Genomic DNA, 18833 nt, shown 5'->3' with positions numbered 1-18833 from the left:
GATTCAAGTTCCTGGCTCCCACCTGCAAGGGAAAAGCTTCATGAGCAGTGAAGCAGGGCTGCAGGTCTCTCTCTCTCCCTCCCCCTCAACCCAATTTCTCTCAGTCTCTATCCAAATAAATAAATGTACAAGTACAAAAGTCTCAAATGTCTTTTTAAAAATATTTTATTTTTGAGAGAGATGCAGAGGGAGAGAGAAACACCAAAGCACTGCTCAGCTCTGGTTTATGGTGGTGGTGGTGGTGGGGGATTAAACCTGGGACTTTGGAGCCTCAGGCATGAGACTCTGTTTGCATAACCATTATGCTATTCCCCCCCCCAAGTCTCAAATGTCTTAAGAGAACACACGACTTTAAACTTTTGACTTCCTTCCTTCCTTTCTCTCCTCCCCTTTCTTTCTGTCTCCCTCCCTCCCTCCCTGCCTGTCTCTGTCCATTTTTCCCTCCCTTCCTTCCTTCCTTCCTTCCTTCCTTCCTTCCTTCCTTCCTTCCTTCCTTCCTTCCTTTCTTCCTTCCTTTGTTTCTTTCTTCACCACACACTATTCAGCTCTAGCTTATACAGGGAACTGAACCTGGGTCTTTGGAGCCTCAGGCATGAAAATCCTTTGCATAACCATTATGTTACCTCCTTTGCCCTCAAATTTAAAATTTTTAAGGAATCCAAGGCAGAAATTTGGCCTGGTACTCCTTCATTCCTCCACAAAAATCAATACATCCTCAAATCCCAAGAATTAAGGATCACCTGGTAAAGCACCTACCTTGCCATAGCCCCCTGCCCTGCAACATCACACTTGAGTACTATGGTACAGAATGAAGCCCCCTCTGTTTCTGACTATCTAGTAAAACTGTACGTGTGTGAAGGCCTCTATGACGCCTAAAACAAATAAACCTCAAAAAAACAAAAACAAGAACAACCCCTCTAAGAACTACATCTCCCAAATATCTACAACCTGTCTTTCTCTCTCCTACAGCCACTGCCTAGTTGCAAAGAACCCATTGTTTGTAACCTGAAATTCTGTAAATGGCCTTCATTTACTTCCTAATACTTCCTCTAGACCTACTCTTGATCCAAGTTTTCATTAATGCCCTTTAATCCGATTTTTTTCTTTATAAAACAGGTAGAGAAGCAATCTAGTGATTCTAGTTAATACTTCCCTAGCCTCATTTCAAGTTCCTTGTCATGAGTGTTTTTTTTTTTTTCTTTTTTCTTTACTAGAGTACTCTAGAGTACTGTGCATCTCTGGCTTATGGCAGTGCTGGGTATTAAATTTATGACCTCGGAGTCTCAGGCATGAAAGTTGTTTGCATAACCCTATGCTATTCCATCCTCCACCCACATCAGTCTCAAATTCTAGTGATAACAGCCTTGGTTGTTCCACATGCACTAAGCTGTTTCTACCAACCAGGATACTGTAGTTAGCACAATAATTCCCACCCACCTATCAACTTCTTTTCTACTATCTCTGATCTTTGCTTAAAACTATTACCAAGATGTCTTACAACTCCCAAGGTCCTTTCCAAACAAGTAAAGTCTCCTTCATTTTTCCTCTTTCTTTCTTTCTTTCTTTCTTTTCTTCCTTTCTTCCTTCTTTTCTTTCTTTCTCTCTTTCTTTCTGTTCTTCCTTTCTTCCTTCTTTTCTTTCTTTCTCCCTTTCTTTCTTTCTTTCTTTCTTTCTTCCTTTTTTTCCTCCAGGGTTATTGCTGGGGCTCAGTGCCTGCACTATGAATCCACTGCTCTTGGTGGCCATTTTTAAATTATTTATTTATTTATTGGACAGAACAGAGAGAAATTGAGAGGGGAGGAGAAGACAGAAATGGAGAGAAAGATAAGACACTTGCAAACCTGCTTCATCACTTGTGAAGCGACCTCCCTGCAGGTGGGGGTCTGGGGTGTCAAATTGGGATCCTGTGTGGGTCCTTACACTTAGTACTATGTGCACTTAACCCGTTACACCACCACTGGGCCCCTTTTTATTTCTTCCTTTCTTTTATTTTTTTTATTATCTTTACTGGATAGAAATATCCAGAAATTGAGAGGGGCCGGTGAGATAGAACGACAGTGAGATACCCACAGTACTGTTATACAGTTTTCCCTTGTAGGTGGGGACAAGGGCTTGAACCCAGGTCCTTGGGCACTGTAACATGTGCTCTTAACCGGGTGTACCACAGTCTGGTCCCATCTGTATTTTCTTATTACATGTCAAAATTATATTTCTCCTTCATGACACATAGTATATGAGTAATTTGTTGTGTAGTAAATGCCTACTTCTCCAGTTAGATTTTAGAACTTTGTAAGGAACAATATTAAGATAATCACAACTGTATTTCCAGCACCTAACACAGAGCCTAACTAAGCATTATGACCCATTTCAGATTTCATTAAAATTTCAAATGTTAGAAATTACATTATCAAAACTTAAAATTTGGCCAAGACAGTAATATAGGTATGTGTCTGCTGGTATCCCTCCATCATTTTCACTGGAGTTAAGGATAGTTTCTTTAATTTAATTTTCTTTTGCCTTCAGTGTTACTGCTGGGGCTTGGTGCTGGCACTATGAATCCACTGCTCTTGGCAGCCATTTTTCCATTTTTATTTAATAGGACAGAGAGAAGTTGAGAGAGAAGAAGGGAGATAGACAGGGAGAGAGAAAGACAGACACCTGTAGACCTGCTTTACTTTGCATGGTAATATGTGTGCCTCAGCAGGTGGACCAGCGCCTGGCCCCATCAATAACTTAATTTTTTAAATGGTTTATTTAACAAGACAGAGAGAAGTTAAGAGGGGGAGGGGTGACAGAGAGGGACAGAGAGAGACATCTGTAGCCCTGCTTCATAGCCAGTGCGGCTCCTCTCCTGCAGGTTCTTCTTCTTCTAGCATTTGCCCTTCTTCCGTAGCCAGTCAACAGTGTCAGGTTGAGCCTGATGTAAAGTTTTGAGACCTCCTTTGAATCTGGAGAGGTGGCAGTTGTTGACTATGTGGGTCATAGTCTGTCTGTAGCCACAGGGGCAGTTCGGGTCGTCTCCTGCAGGTGAGGACTGGGAACTTAAACTTTTAGAATAAAATGAAGAATCTATCACTTCAATATAAAGGCTTTATATCCAAAACATGAAATAACCTATTACACTGAATTTTTATTCATTATTTTATTTCTTTATCCTATTATTTTATTGAGGGGGTTAATGCTTTACAGTGCAATCACTGATGTATGGATATACTTTCATTATGTAACAGGCCCTCAAAAGTTTCTTCCTCTCCTCCCTCCCAGGGTCCTTTGCTTTGGTGTAATACACCATGTCCAACCCATATTTCACTTTGTGCTCTCCCTCCCAGTTTTCTACTTCATTAATTCCTACTAATAAGTAAGATTGTTTGATATTCATCCTTCTTTTTTTGACTTATCTCACTCAACACACACACACACACACACACACACACACACACACACACACACACACACACAAATGTCCCAAAACAAATGTCTTCAAGTCTCATCCAAGAGTATGCAAAGGAGACAATCTCTCATCATTTTAACAGCTGAGTAGTATGCCACTGTGTATATATACCACAGTTTTTTTAGCTACTCATCTAATGTTGGACATGTGTGTTGCTTCCAGGTTCTGGAAATTACAAACTGTGCTGCTATAAACACAGGTATACACACATCTTTTCGGATTATCTTATTTATTAATTTAACTAATTAATGAACTATGTTGCCACCAGAGTTACTGCTGGGGTTCAGTGCTGCACAAAAAATACACTGCTCCGGGCACAGTGCTTCACGGGGAGCTGGGCACTGGTGAAGCTGCGGCCTTTAAGGTAGGTGGCAGATAATTGCTCACTGAGACACCTGGGGTTCAGTGACCTGGGGTCCCCGTTCCCCTCCTGAGGACAGGCCCCCGAGACCCACTTATCTTTGCAAGCAGAGAAATAGGAAGATTCTGCAGTCAAATCCCTCCAAGATCATTTTTTCATTCCCCGTTCTTGCTTTAAATTTTCGAAAAAGAAGCCAGCTGTCTTCACGCCTTCTGTTCTTCCAGAGAGGAAGGGATCAGGGGCAGGAGAGGTTTTGTCACCAGGCAGGGCATGTCCCAGCAGGTCCCTGAGTCCCCGAGTCCCTGTTTTGTACACCAAGCCTGGTCTGGGGCGTGAGCTCTTTCTTCCCACAAGGGGTTAGCAGTGTGTGCGGAGGTGTCTGGTTCTTTTATCTGAGTTTCTGTAGCTTGGTAGATGTTCCAATGCTTATTATCAGTTGAGCAGTTATGGTTGCAGCCTGTTTCTCAGATAATTTAAATGCAATTCTGTTTTCTTGTCCGAGAAATGATTATTTATCTTGCTTTCATAGTGTTCTTAGGAATTATTTTGTTATTATGTATTGGTGAGTTAAACCCATTTTATTATTTATTTAGAAAAAAAATCCAGGATGGTTTGCAATGACGTATTTGGTAGCAGTCTCTCTCACTGCAAGAAATAAAGAGGAAAGCTTTTTTCTGAAAAAAACATAATAATAATACACTGCTCCTGGCCACCATTTTTTCTTTCTTTATTTGACAGGACAGAGAAATTGAGGGCCGGGGGTATAGAGAGTGATGGAGAAAGAGACACCTGCAGTACTTGCTTCACCACTCATGCAACTCCCCCCTCGTAAGTAGGAAATGGGGGCTCAAACCTATGTTCTTGCCCATGGTGACATATGCTTAACCAGGTGTGCCACTACTTGGTCCCCATTACACTAAAATTTTAGCCTTTAATCACACACACACACACACACACACACACACACACACACACACACACACACACACACACGACAAGACACAGAAGTTATCTATAAGAAAAACACCTGACATACCATTGAAAACCCAAACTCGGGGCACCCAGGATATAGCTCATCAGCAGAGTGCATGCCCCACACAGAGGAGACCCTGCGTTTAATCCCCAACTCCTCCAAACAAGAACTCTTATGCAGTTGACAAAATGACAAACAGCCCAATAGCAAAAGCAAAGGAAATTTAAAGGCCAGAATATCTAAAGGACTACAGTTAACAACTGCACATTCTCAAGACTGACCCCAAATTTAATTGGATAATTACTGCTCAGGTAGAGAATAATGTGTTACAGTATACTGAAAGTATTTTAAGTATTTTGAAACCATCATTTTGTGCAGGTGGCACACATCTTTAGTAAGGACGAATATGCACTTATCTAAGACTTGGGCATTTTACTCCCAGGAAGTAGTCTAGAGGAACCCTGCACATATGTGCAAAGAAATAAATACAAAATACCTATTACTTATTTTATTTATCTTTTTTTTTTTTTTTTTTTTTTTTTTTACCAGAGTGCTGCTCAGCTCTGGCTTATGGTGGTATGGGGGACTGAACCTGGGATTTTGGAGCCTCAGGCATGAGAGTCTCTTTGCATAAATATTATGCTATCCACCTCCACCCCCTAATATTTATTTTCTAAGCTAAACAAAAAAAAAAGTCAACAGTGTAATCTGACATAAAAATACTGTAGACCAGGTCATTTCACCTTCTAGCATGTACTTATTTCTAAAATTAAATGCAGCAAGTATGTATTTCATAATTCTGTAGACAAAACAACTTTCTGGTATGTGCAAATATCAGTTTTATTAGGAGGGAATGTTTTAGTAACTTTGAAAAACATTTGGCTGAGATAGCATACTGACAAAAATTTTTTTTTTCCACCTGGGTTATTGCTGGGGCTAGATGCTGGCACTATGAATTCACCATTCCCAGTGGCAATTTTTTTCCTTTCTACTTTAATTTTATTTGGCAGGAGAGAGAGAAACTGAGAGAGGAGGGGGAGGTAGAGAGGGAAAGAAAGATAGACACCTGCAGACCTGCTTCGCTGCTCATGAAGTGTCCTCCCTGCAGGTGGACAGTGAGGTCTTGAACCTGGATCCTGTGCATGGTGATAAGTGCACTTAACCGGGTGTGCCACCACCAGGCCTCATGAAAATTTCTTGTACACATTCAAAATAAAACACAGTAACAGACCAAGTCCATGACTAAAATTATCAAAAGGGCTTCAGGTCCTAGTGCCTGAAATGGTAAAGGAAGACCTGGGGGTGGGGGAAGAGTGTTTTGCAGAGAACAGAGAAATTTTATACATGTACCAACAACTGTATTTACTGTTGACTGCAGACCATTATCTCCCCAGTTAAAAAAGATCAATTCTCATAAACAGTACAGCAGAGGTTCTCCTTACCCAGGTTTCTTTCTGATGAGAGTCAATAAATAATAGATGCGTAGCCGTAAGATACAGTGTCCCTGTTAACGATTTGTTGTTGGTACTGAATCGATCAAGTAATTTTACTTGCTCAACCTAAAAGACAAAAAAAAAATGTTATTTTTCATTTCAAAAAGTAGTATAAAATAACTTTCTATGCCCTCCCCCTAGGATTTAAAATGAATATATCATTTCAAGTTTTCTCCTGTTCCAAATCATACATTTTATTTAATGTTAAAGTTCACAAATACTTTTAAGACTATACATATGTACTATAAACAACATAGGTATTATTTATAGTAACAAATGAAACAAATAAAGAAGTCTGAAAAAACTACTAACGATACTAGACAATTATTCAGGAGAAACAAAATATCCAAGAGTTAACTTCTCATTTAAAAATGACAAGTCATGGGAGTCGGGTTGTAGCGCAGCGGGTTAAGCGCAGGTGGCGCAAAGCACAAGGACCGGCATAAGGATCCGGGTTCGAACCCCGGCTCCCCACCTGCAGGGGAGTCGCTTCACAGGCGGTGAAGCAGGTCTGCAGGTGTCTATCTTTCTCTCCTCCTCTCTGTCTTCCCCTCCTCTCTCCATTTCTCTCTGTCCTATCCGACGACAACAACAACAATAATAACTACAACAATAAAACAACAAGGGCAACAAAAGGGAATAAATAAATAAAATAAATATTAAAAATAATAATAAAAATAAAATAAAAATGACAAGTCAGGGGGTAGGTGGTGGCACATCCGGCTGAGTGCACATGCTGCAGTGCATAAGGACCTGGGTTCAAGTCCTCAGTTCCCCACCTGGAGGAGGAAGCTTTCTAAGCCGTGAAACAGTGCTGCAGGTATATCTCTCTCCTTCTCTATCTCCCCTATTCCTTCTTAATTTCTGTCTCTATCCAATAAATAAATAAAATTGGGGAGGGGGGCTGGGTGATGGTGCACTGGTTGAGTACATATGTTACAATGTGCAAGACCTGAGTTCAATCCCTGCTCCCCACCTACAGGGGATAAGTTTGCAAGTGGTGAAGCAGAGTTGCAGGTGTTTCTCTGCTTCTCTCCCTGTCCATCATTCCCTTTCCTCTCAATTTCTGGCTGTCTCTAGCTAATAAATAAACATAATAAAATGTTAAAAATAAATAACATATATTATTATTATTTTTTAATATTTTATTTTATTTATTTATTCCCTTTTGTTGCCCTTGTTGTTTTATTGTTGTAGTTATTATTGTTGTTGTCGTCGTCGGATAGGACAGAGAGAAACAGAGAGAGGAGGGGAAGACAGAGAGGGAGAGAGAAAGACACCTGCAGACCTGCTTCACCGCCTGTGAAGCGACTCCCCTGCAGGTGGGGAGCCGGGGTTCGAACCGGGATCCTTATGCCGGTCCTTGTGCTTTGCGCCACCTGCGCTTAACCCGCTGCGCTACAGCCCGACTCCCCATAAAATATATTATTTTAAAAATTGACAAGTCAAATACAAAATGTTATAGTTACAAAAGAGAACTACCTGAAAGTTTAAATTAGGAAACTGCTAAATGTCTACAAATTCTAACTCAGTCCCTATATTCTCACCATTCCACTCAGGATACTGTTTTGTGTCCAGTTCTGAGTTTATTTTATTATTATTCTTATTATTTTATCCAACCTTCCTCTCTTCCCACAATGGTTTCTGCTGCTTAGCTAAAGCTTTCTTCAAGGCTCTCTGGTGTCCTGTCTCCTAACTGGAATTCTTCTCAGAAAAGCAATTAGTTACTTACTGTCTTAGCTTCCTGTTTCTTCTTGGCTCTAAATTCCTAGCATGAATTATGTCATGTGCTGTTTCTGCCATAAGAAAGAAATCTTTAGGGGAGGGGTAGATAGCATAATGGTTATACAAGGAGACTCTTGGGGCTGGGTGGTGGAGCACCTGGTTGAGTGCACGTGTTACAAGGAGACTCTCAAGCCTAGGGCTCCAAAGTCCCATGTTCAATCCCCCCCTCACCATCATAAGCCAGAGTTGAGCAGCGCTCTGGTAAAACAAATAATAAAGTGTTGGACTTAAAATTAAAAAACAAAAAGAAATCTTTAGTCACAGTAGACACAAATGCATGAAAATTTCCTTGGAGAGTAGGTGTAGACTTGCTCAGAATGTGCTGGAGACTGCTGCTTTGAAAAGATAACATTTAGGGTCAGGTGGCAGCACCCTACATTACAGAACACAAGGACCTTGGTTTAAGCCCCCAGTCCCCACCTGTAGGGGGGAGCTTTGTGAGTGGTAAAGCAGTGCTACAGGTGTCTTTTTCTTTTTTTTAATTTTTTAATATTTATTTATTTATTCCCTTTTGCTTCCCTTGATTTTTTTTTATTATTGTAGTTATTATTGTTGTTGTTATTGATGTCCTTGTTGTTGGATAGGACAGAGAGAAATAGAGAGAGGAGGGGAAGACAGAGAGGGGGAGAGAAAGACAGACACCTGCAGACCTGCTTCACCTCCTGTGAAGCGACTCCCATGCAGGTGGGGATCTGCGGGCTCCAAGCGATATCTTTACTCGGGTCCTTGCATTTCGCGCCACTTGCGCTTAACCTGCTATGCTACCGCCTGACTCCCTCTGTCTCTCTTCTAATCTCTATCTTCTAATCTTCTAATCTTACTGGGGCAGGGCTCTGGAAAGATGGGGTTCCAGGACACATTGGTGAGGTTCTCTGCCCAGGGAAGTCAGGTTGGCATCACGGGTTGCATTTGTTTTGCATATAGCAGCATCTGTTCAAACTAGTTAAAACACAAGTGTAAAATATTTAGTTTTTTTTTTTTAACAAAACTTTGTGTATATTAAAATAACTGAATCTTAACATTTTCCTTTGTAAACTTAAATCTTAAATAATTTCCCTACAAGATACATAATTCTCAACACAGAATACATACACAAAGCAATCTTGTATCAAAAACAAATTTTTCTTTTGGATCTTACCCTCCTTGCTACTCCCCTATGTCATACTATTTATTGCTCCTCAGAAATCCATTCTTTTTTTGGGGGGTAGGTAGCATAATGGTTATGCTAAGAGACTCTCATACCTGAGGCTCCAAAGTCCCAAGTTCAAACCCCCACACCACCATAAACCAGAGCTGAAAAGTGCTCTGGTGAAAAATAAATAAATGAATAAAAAAACAATAAAAAGAAATCCATTCTGTATAGGCAATGATATTACTATCATTGTTTTAGCCTATGTTAGCGACTCCCAAAACTGTATGTCTACCTTTGATCTCCTGTAAATCCACACTATTATACATACAATATTGATAAGCATAACAACAACAATCATTCCTGACAAAGTATTGAGTGCTGACATAGTACTGAGTAAGATAGTACTGAGTAGCTAAGTGCTTATCAGACATCATTTGATTTATTTTCACGACTCCTGTGGGGTACCATTAATGTCTCCAAAGAGAGGCTTAAAGAGGTTAGTTAAATGCACCAATGCCAGTCAGTAATACCATAATTATAACCTGACATCACAGATCTAACTCCTAAACTAGAACACTTTTACAAGATCCCATACAGCTCCTCTTGAATGTCTCAGTCATGTTAAGCAAACTGTAAGCAAAACTGACTTTTTCCCCCACATACAGGGAAGTCGCTTAACAAGCAGTGAAGCAGGTCTGTAGGTGTCTGTCTTTCTCTCCTCCTTTCTGTCTTCCCCTCCTCTCTCCATTTCTCTCTGTCCTATCCAACAACAATGACAGCAGTAACAACAATAATAATAATTACAACAATGATAAACAAGGGCAACAAAAGGGGAAAAAATAGCTTCCAGGAGCAGTGGATTTGCAGTACAGGCACCAAGCCCCAGCAATAATCCTGGAGGCAAAAAAACAAACAAACAAAAAAACTACTGTTATTTAAGCTGATAGGGTATGTTGAGCTCTGATGGTCCTTATTATAGTGAAGTGACCATCCAGTTAAATTCAAATCCAGAAAGGAAGGAGGCACATGGACACCAAGTGCAAATTTAACACTTTAAAAAAATTATATTTATTTGATATAGACAGCTAGAAATCAAGAAGGAAGGGGACGATAGAGAGGGAGAGAGAGAGACACCTGCAGCTCTGCTTCACCACTCGCAAAGCTTTCCCTATGCAGAGGGGAGCGGGGACTTGAACCCAGGTCCTTCCCTGTACATTTTTTTTTTCCTCCAGGGTTATTGCTGGGCTCGGTGCCTGCACCATGAATCCACCGCTCCTGGAGGCCATTTTTCCCCCTTTTGTTGCCCTTGTTGTAGCCTCGTTGTGGTCATTATTATTGCCATTGTTGATGTAGTTCGTTGTTGGATAGGACAGAGAGAAATGGAGAGAGGAGGGGAAGACAGAGAAGGGGAGAGAAAGATAAACACCTGCAGACCTGCTTCACCGCCTGTGAAGCGACTCCCCTGCAGGTGGGGAGCCGGGGGCTCCAACCGGGAGCCTTTTGCCGGTCCCTGTGTTTTGTGCCACATGCGCTTAACCCACTGCGCCACCGCCCAACCCCTCCTTGTACATTTTTTTAAAGATTTTATTTATTTATGATAAAAATAGGAGGAGAGAGAAAGAACCAGACATCATTCTGGCACATGTGCTGCCGGGGATTGAACTTGGGACTTCATGCTTGAGAGTCCAAAGCTTTACCACTGCGCCAGCTCCCAGACCACAGTCCTTTAACATATATGCTCAAACCACCGGACTCCCTCAAATTTAACATTCTAATGTACTTTCCAGCTGGAAGAAAACAATATTTTCCTAATGTGTTAAAAGCAAGATCAACAAATTTTCTTGACTAAAAGAAATACAGAGGAAATATATAATTCTCAGATACAGTAACCGAAACAGGAAGACACTTTATCTTATGAAAAACAAACAAGTAGGCAGTCTGTACCATTTAGATAAAAGGAAGAAGTCCTGCATGTGTAGCTTAGAAAATATCCTTTCGGGGGTCGGGCGGTGGCGCAGTGGGTTAAGCGCATGTGGCGCAAGGCACAGGAACCGGCGTAAGGATCCCGGTTCGAGCCCCCGGCTCCCCACCTGCAGGGGAGTCGCTTCACAGGCGGTGAAGCAGGTCTGCAGGTGTCTATCTTTCTCTCCTCTTCTCTGTCTTCCCCTCCTCTCTCCATTTCTCTCTGTCCTATCCAACAACGAATTGCGTCAACAAGGGCAATAATAATAACCACAACGAAGCTACAACAAGGGCAACAAAAGGGAGAAAAAAAAATGGCCTCCAGGAGCGGTGGATTCATGGTGCAGGCACCAAGCCCAGCAATAACCCTGGAGGAGGAAAAAAAAAAAAAAAAAAAAAGAAAATATCCTTTCATTTCATTCAGTAATGTTCCATTCATAAACAGCACAGTATCATTCACATCACTCTTATGTCAGTCACCGTACAGGAGGCTGGCAGGGAAAGGAGAAAGGCCCCATAAAGAAGAACTGTCTCTGCATATTTCCCGTTGTTTCTTGCCAATGGAACTGCCTTTCATGGCAAAATTACATTAGAATTCTGAGTGATCGTAATTTACACTGCTCACAACCATAGTTTGACTATGCTTCTCTAGGAATTCGAAGTCAGATTTGACAAGCTTATTGATGTTATATACTTAGTAAACTAAGTGTCACCAGGACAAGATGATATATCTGTTTTTGAATTTTAAAACTATAAAGCTATTTAGTACATTTAACTAGCACCTTACAGCTTATTAATCAGATAAAATACCCTATTTGATAAATTTCTGGCTAACAAGCAATAAAAAATAACTATAAGCAATACAAAAATAATGCTACAGGGGCTGGGTTGTGGCACACCTGGTTGAGCACACATGTTACAATGCACAAGGAACTGGGTTCTGAGGAGTCATTTCACAAGCGTTCACGTGAAGCAGGTCTGCAGGTGTCTATCTTTCTCTTCCCCTCTCTGTCTTCCCCTCCTCTTTCCATTTCCCTCTGTCCTATACAACAATGATGACATCAATAACAACAACAATAATAACTACAACAACAATGAAAAACAACAAGGGCAACAAAAGGGAAAATAAATAAATATATTTTAAAATAAATAAATAAAATAATGAACGGAGCATAGAAATTTCCCAACATTCTGTTCACTCTTACTGTTCTTCTTTGAATAATTTTTTTAGGCGGGGGTGGGAATAGAAATAGAATCATTATAGAATTTTAGATATTATACATAGCTAACTCATTTTAAATAAATTCGTAGGATGCCAGAATATTTTAGATGTTAGAAAAATGGTACAAAGTTTTCAAAAGAATGAAAGAACTGGACAGGAGTAGATAGCATAATGGTTATGCAAAGTGACTCTCATGCATGAGGCTCCAAAGTCCCAGGTTCAATCCCCCCCCCCCCCCCCCCCCGCACTACCATAAACCAGAGGTGAGCAAGTGCTCTGGTAAAGATAAAAGTAGTTTGAGACTTCCATGCTAGAGAGATCAATTTAATGTTCCACTTGACTGTCCTAATTAAGATTCCAGTGTGTGTGTGTGGGGGGACCTATCAATTCATTGTGTGAATTACGTATAATATATGCAATGTTAAAAACAAGTTCTTTTTTAAAAAAAATTATTCCTTTATTGGGGAATTAATGTTTTACATTCAACAGTAAATACAACAGTTTGTACATGCATAACATTCCCCAGTTTCCCATATAACAATACAACCCCCACTATGTCATTTATCATCCTTCATGGACCTGTATTCTCCCCACCCACCCACCCCAGAGTCTTTTACTTTGGTGCAATATGCCAATTCCATTTCAGGTTCTACTTGTGTTTTCTTTTCTGATCTTGAAAAAACAAGTTCTAGTATGGGCTGGGTGGTGGTGTAGCAGATAAAAGTTGAACTCTCAAGCATGAGGAGAGAAAGAGCCACCTGCAGGCCTGCTTCACCGCCCCGAAGCAGATCCCCCTGCGGGTGGGGATGGGAGGCTTGAACCCAGCTCCTGCCACTTGACAATAACCGGATGCGCCACCGCCTGGCCTTCCCTTCCCCTCTGTGACACTAAAGACAACCCACTTTTGAAGCCCAGAGACGGAAATACGATTGAAATGACTGGACACGGAGAAAGTGGGGAGGGGCCCGACTTCGGCTCCTCCAAAATTTGCCATCTGTGACGCGGGGTAAGTGGCCCTGAAGGCGACACTCTCTCCAGCACCGTGGCGCTCACCACCTCCCACCGCCCGCGGGCAGCTGAGTGGATCTCAGGGCACAAGTCACTGGACAGAGTCCCCACGCAGCTTCAAAGTCATAACAGTGACTAGGCTACAGTCAGTTCTTGACCACAGCATCTAAACTGAAAAGTTCAAAACAGCTCTATAAACTTAAAGCAGTTCACTTTGAGTTTTGAAATACGATATATATATACATATATATATATGTATATATATATCGTATTTCAAATATATATATATATATATATATATATATATATATATATATTTGTTGTAACTGGGGCGCGCTACTTTTGTGATCCTGTGTTATTTCGCAATGATCTGTGCTGTCAAAGAAAGTGTAGCGCCCTGAGCATTTCCTGGGACTGCATCCCAAGCAGCTGTCAGCCGCACCGTGGCATCAAGTGGGTGACATCCTGCTCCGCCCTGGACCCGAGGCCTGCGCAGCCCGGCCGCCATCCCCGCAGACCCGCCCGCTCCCTCCCATCGCCCCCAGTCTAGGCTCCGTCACTGTTGGAGACCCGCGCCCGACTACCTTGGTTGTACGGATGTGCTCCATCCCAAAGAGACGTCTGCCAGGGGCCCGCTTCCCCGGCGCACACCAGAGCTAGAGACGCTGGGCGGCCACAGTGACCCAGCCCCGCAGCCCCCGCCGGTTCGCCAGTGCCCAGCAACGTCAATCGCGCAGGCGCAGCCGGCAGTCTCCTAGCAACACTTCCCCAAACTCGGTAACCACAGAGGCGGCGCAGAGTGGCGGGCCAGAGCGTCAGCACAGCGAAGGAGAGCGGCGCGGGATTCGGGATCACCAAGATCCTATAGCGCCGCCTGTTGGTAGGACTATGGACCAACCAACTTCTTTTTATTTTAATTTCTTTATTGGGGAATTAATGTCTTACATTCGACAGTAAATACAATAGTTTGTACATGCATAACACTTCTCAGTTTTCCATATAACAATACAACCCCATTTAAGTCCTCTGTCATCCTTCTTGGACCTCCCACCCGGACCAACCAACTTCTGTGACAGGAAAGCATCTATCTGATCTAGGACCACAAAAGCAGGAAATCACAGACAACTCTGATTTTCCTCTGCTCAAAATGGATCCTATGGACATTCCTGAGTAAAAAGAATTTGGTGGTTTAGGTGATATGGCTTGTCATTCATGTCTATCATCATACTCACAAGAGTTGTTTTTTGTTTCGTTTTGTTTTTATTTTGTTTGCCTCCAGGGTTATCGCTGGGACTCGGTGCCAGGACTATAAATCCACTGCTCCTGACGGAGATTTTTTTTCCCCATGTTATTGGCTAGGACAGAGAGAAATTGAGAGAAGAAGGGGAGGGAGAGAGGGAGGGAGCAAGATAGACACCTGCCGCGCTACCGCCAGGCCCCCTTTTTATTTATTAATGAGAGGGGTTGGAGTAGGAAGAAAGAACCAGACATGACTCTGGTACATGTGCTGCTGGGGATCAAACTCAGAACTTCATGTTTGATCCACTGCGCCACCTCTCAGACAACCTTTTTACATATATATATATATATATATATATATATATATATAGAGAGAGAGAGAGAGAGAGAGAGGGAGAGAGGAATTGAGAGGGAAGGCAGAGATTGAGAGGAGAAAGAGAGAGAGCTGAAGCTCTGTTTCACCACTTGTGTAGCTTCTGACCCTACCGGTGGGGGTCGGAGCTTGGACTGGTGGTGTCCTTGTGCATGGTGACATGTGTGCACTATTGACTGAGCCACCACCTGGCATTATTACTATTATACTTTTTTGGCGAGTGCTGCTCAGCTCTGGCTTCTGGTGCTGCAGGAGACTGGGCGTGGGAGATTTTGAGCCTCGGGTATTAAAAGTCTTTTGCATAACCATTATGCTGTCTTCCTAGCTCCTGTCATTTGCTGCTTAGGGAGGGAAAGCTCCCCATAGCCAACCGTGGAGCACCGCTTCGAGGCTGGCTCCGTCCCTGGGCGTCCTACACGACCGGACGCGCGCTCCAGCTGCCCCGCTGCCGCCCGCTCTTTGCGTGTGGACTCCAGCCCGCCCAGCCCGGACTCCGCAGCCCTTCCCAAGGTGCCCCGCGCGGGGAGCGGGCTCCTCCCGGCCGATTACGTGCGCGCGCGCGACGAGCGCTGGAACGTGCGGCGCGCGGTGGCTCCGCCCTCTCTGGCCTTGTGTCGGCCGGCGGCTGCGAGTTCCCGCCAGGTCGCCCCGAAGCGAGCACCATGCTTCCTGCGCCGCCTGGTCTGTGAGTCCAGCCGGAGGAGCGTCCGAAACCCCATTCCGCTCGCTCACGACGCCGAACCTCGGGCCGCCATGTCCACAGGGTTCTCCTTCGGCACCGGCACGCTGGGCTCCACCACAGTGGCGGCTGGCGGGACTAGCACGGGCGGCGGTTTTTCCTTCGGGAACGCGGCGTCCAGGTATCTCCCCGGACCCCCGCTCGCGGCTCCCCGACCCTCGACCCCCGACCCCCGACCCCGCAGCTCCCCGGGCGCCGGGACCGCCCCGCTCTCTGCCCCACAGCGCCCGCCTGAGGCGCAGAGCCGGACGAATGGATGAGATGCTCGTCGGCCTTGGGGTTTCAGTGAGGGAGAAAAACCCAGTTACTAAAGAGCTTCAGGGGTGGGGGAGACAGCACAGTGGTCGTGCCAACCGACTCTCCTGCCTGAGGCTCCCGGGTCTCGGGTTTCGTCCCCCGCACCACCGTAAGCCGGGGCTGAGCAGCGGCCCGGCTGGCCGAGAAAGAGAGAGAGAGAGAGAGAGAGAGAGAGAGGAAGGAATGGAGGAAGGGTGCAGGAGGACAGCTGAAGCTTTCTCCCGAGTCTTCAGATCCTGCCGCAGGGTGTCCGGTTCTGGACATGGCAGCAGTGTCATGGTGTCGTGATTCATTTAAAGGATCTTCCAAGTCTTTGTGTCTCCAGGGGATCCTCCTCTTTGAAAAATTACTATATTTCAGTCGACGGCTTGAGCGGTGGCTCAAGTCTCACTAGTGAGTGTCCCGGCAGCGGCTCTTTTGTCTTTTACTGAAGTTGTAAAACCTTGGCGGCGTGTTTGTCACTATTTCACTTCGGTGTGCGCACAGCCCGGCACACCACAACCCGGTTGGTGACAAAAATATAGCTAGTGGGGGTCCACAGACGGTTAAAGCCACGAAACACCATTTTAAGGACGATCAGAGCTATAGAGCCTTCAAAGAGGAAAGTGGAGCTCATCAAAAAGTGTCTATAGAGTGACAGGATGCCCACGAGGTTGAAGGATGTAGTTGTAGTTTAAAAAGTAAAAAACAAAAACAACAACAAAAAAGCCCCCCCTGAAAGGGTGGTCCGTTATTTATTTATTTATTTTAATATTCCCTTTTGTTGCCCTTGTTTTATTATTGTAGTTATTGTTGTTGTTGGATAGGACAGAGAGAAACGGAGAGGGATGGGGACGACAGAGAGGGGGAGAGAAAGACAGACACCTGCAGACCTGCTTCACTGCCTGTGAAGCGACTCCCCTGCAGGTGGGGAGCCGGGGGCTCGAACCGGGATCCTTAGGCCGGTCCTTGCGCTTTGGCCACCTGCGCTTAACCCACTGAGCTACAGCCCGACTCCCCGTTTTTTTTTTTATTCCCTTTTGTCACCTTTGTTGTTTTATTGTAGTTATTATTGTTATTGATGTCGTCGTTGCTGGATAGGACAGAGAGAAATGGAGAGAGGAGGGGAAGACAGAGAGGGGGAGAGACAGACAGACACCTGCAGACCTGCTTCATTGCTTGTGAAGCGACTCCCCTGCAGGTGGGGAGCCGGGGGCTCGAACCGCGATCCTTAAGGTGGTCCTTGCGCTTTGCGCCATGTGCGCTTAACTACCGCCCAACTCCTGCGTTGTTTTTATCTTATTTTAAAAATTCATCTTTAGATAGAGACAAGTAGAGAGACAGAATGAAAGAGATGCCAGCACTTCCCTCAGCGACGGGGCAAAGCTCCAGCCTGAGTTGCACACACCCAAAGCGCAGCTCCATCCAAGTGAGGCTGCTCAGCTCTGGCCTGGGGGGGGGGGGGGGGAGTGTCTTGGAATCGAATCTAGGACCTCAGAGGAAATGTTTTTTTTTTTGAAAATCACTATACTGTCTCTGCAGTCCCCTATTATTATTTTTTTTTTAATTTTTTTACTTTATTAAATAGAGACAGCCAGAGGGTAGGGAGAGGTAGAGAGGAGAATGAGAGACACCTGCAGCACTGCTTCACCACTTGCAAGATCTTCCTCCTGCAGGCGGGGACCAGGGCCTGAACCTACGTCCTTGTGCATTGCAACATGTGCACTCAATCAGGTGTGCTACTTCCGGGCCCCCCTTTTATTTTAATACTAATAGTGAAAGATGGTTTAGGAGAGAGAACCAGAGCATCCCTCTGGCACAGTCGATGCTGGGGATTAAGGACCTCATGTTTGAAGGTCCAGTGTTTTGCTAGGGGGCACCTCCTGAACCTGAGTGTAGTCAGTTTAAAAAGGGGGGGTGTCTCCAGGTGTGTGTGTGATTGTGTGTGTGTCCAAGTCAGAAATCTGGGAGTTCTCCTTAATACTTACATTCTCCTAACACCCTTTGTCTGCAAGGTCCATTACTTTAGTTTTGCAGTTTCCACATGCTTCATTTGCAATGACACCACCTTGTTCTAAGATCTTGTCTTTCATGGAACAAATATTTATTGAACACACTCTTTTGTTTTAGGTTTTACCTGTTTTAGATGATAAAGAGTCTTGCTTTCCTAAAGACCACATTCCTGTGAAAAGGCTTCTGGGGCTGGGGAGATAGCATAATGGTTATGCGAAATGATTTTCATGCCAGTGGCACTAGAGTCCCAGATTCAGTCCTTGGCATCTCCATAAGCCAGAGCTGAGCAATGCTTTGATAAGAAAAGAAAAAGAAAATGCTAATGATTCATTCCAGGCTTTAGACTTGTTAAGTGAAAACTGCTCCCTCCCCTCCTATGGCAAATAGTTTACTGAAATCCTGATTACTATGTCAAAAATCTACATTTATATCAATCTTTGCTGCATTAGCCAAAATTGATTTTTTAAAACATTTATTCATTTTCCCTTTTGTTGCCCTTTTTTTTTTTATTGTTGTAGTTACTATTTGTTGTTATTGATGTCGTCATTGCTAGGACAGAGAGAAATGGAGAGAGGAGGGGAAGACAGAGGGAGAAAGACACCTGCAGACCTGCTTCAACACCTGTGAAGCAACTCCCCTGCATGTGGGGAGCCGGGAGCTCGAACCGGGATCTTTACACCTGTCCTTAACCTTTACACACGCACTTAACCTGCTGCGCTACCGCCCGACTCCCCAAAAAATGATATTTAAAATTTCCATTGTGGGCCTCCCCCCCCCACCTTACAGGTGAATGGTCTCAATTTTCT

At 43.9% G+C, this 18833-nt stretch overlaps 2 protein-coding genes across 12 annotated transcripts in view; one reads left to right on the top strand and one right to left on the bottom strand.

The window, feature by feature from the left end:
* Positions 1-14138, bottom strand: part of MTMR6 (myotubularin related protein 6) — a 48992-nt gene extending 34854 nt beyond the window's left edge. For 2 of the 7 annotated variants that reach the window (XM_060191731.1, XM_060191735.1), the window contains exons 1-2: positions 13972-14135; positions 6228-6344 (exon numbers count right to left, since the gene is read on the bottom strand). In XM_060191731.1, coding sequence (XP_060047714.1) covers positions 6228-6344; positions 13972-13995 — 141 coding nt within the window. In that variant the 5' untranslated portion in view covers positions 13996-14135. Of the gene's footprint in view, positions 1-6227; positions 6345-13971 lie in introns of all 7 variants that reach the window. The other 5 variants (XM_007528614.3, XM_060191733.1, XM_060191736.1 and 2 more) reach the window with 4 other exon arrangements.
* Positions 14139-15569: 1431 nt separating this feature from the next.
* The window catches only part of NUP58 (nucleoporin 58), a 64140-nt gene continuing 60876 nt past the window's right edge, over positions 15570-18833 (top strand). For 4 of the 5 annotated variants that reach the window (XM_060191730.1, XM_060191727.1, XM_060191729.1 and 1 more), the window contains exon 1: positions 15570-15859. In XM_060191730.1, the coding sequence (XP_060047713.1) occupies positions 15753-15859 (107 nt within the window). In that variant the 5' untranslated portion in view covers positions 15570-15752. The remainder of the gene's footprint in view (positions 15860-18833) is intronic. The other variant, XM_007528612.3, reaches the window with a different exon arrangement.

The sequence above is a fragment of the Erinaceus europaeus genome, chromosome 5 (assembly GCF_950295315.1).
Source record: "Erinaceus europaeus chromosome 5, mEriEur2.1, whole genome shotgun sequence".
NCBI lineage: Eukaryota > Metazoa > Chordata > Mammalia > Eulipotyphla > Erinaceidae > Erinaceus > Erinaceus europaeus.
The sequence above is the reverse complement of the archived record's forward strand: the minus strand, read 5'-3'. Positions and strand labels throughout refer to the sequence as shown.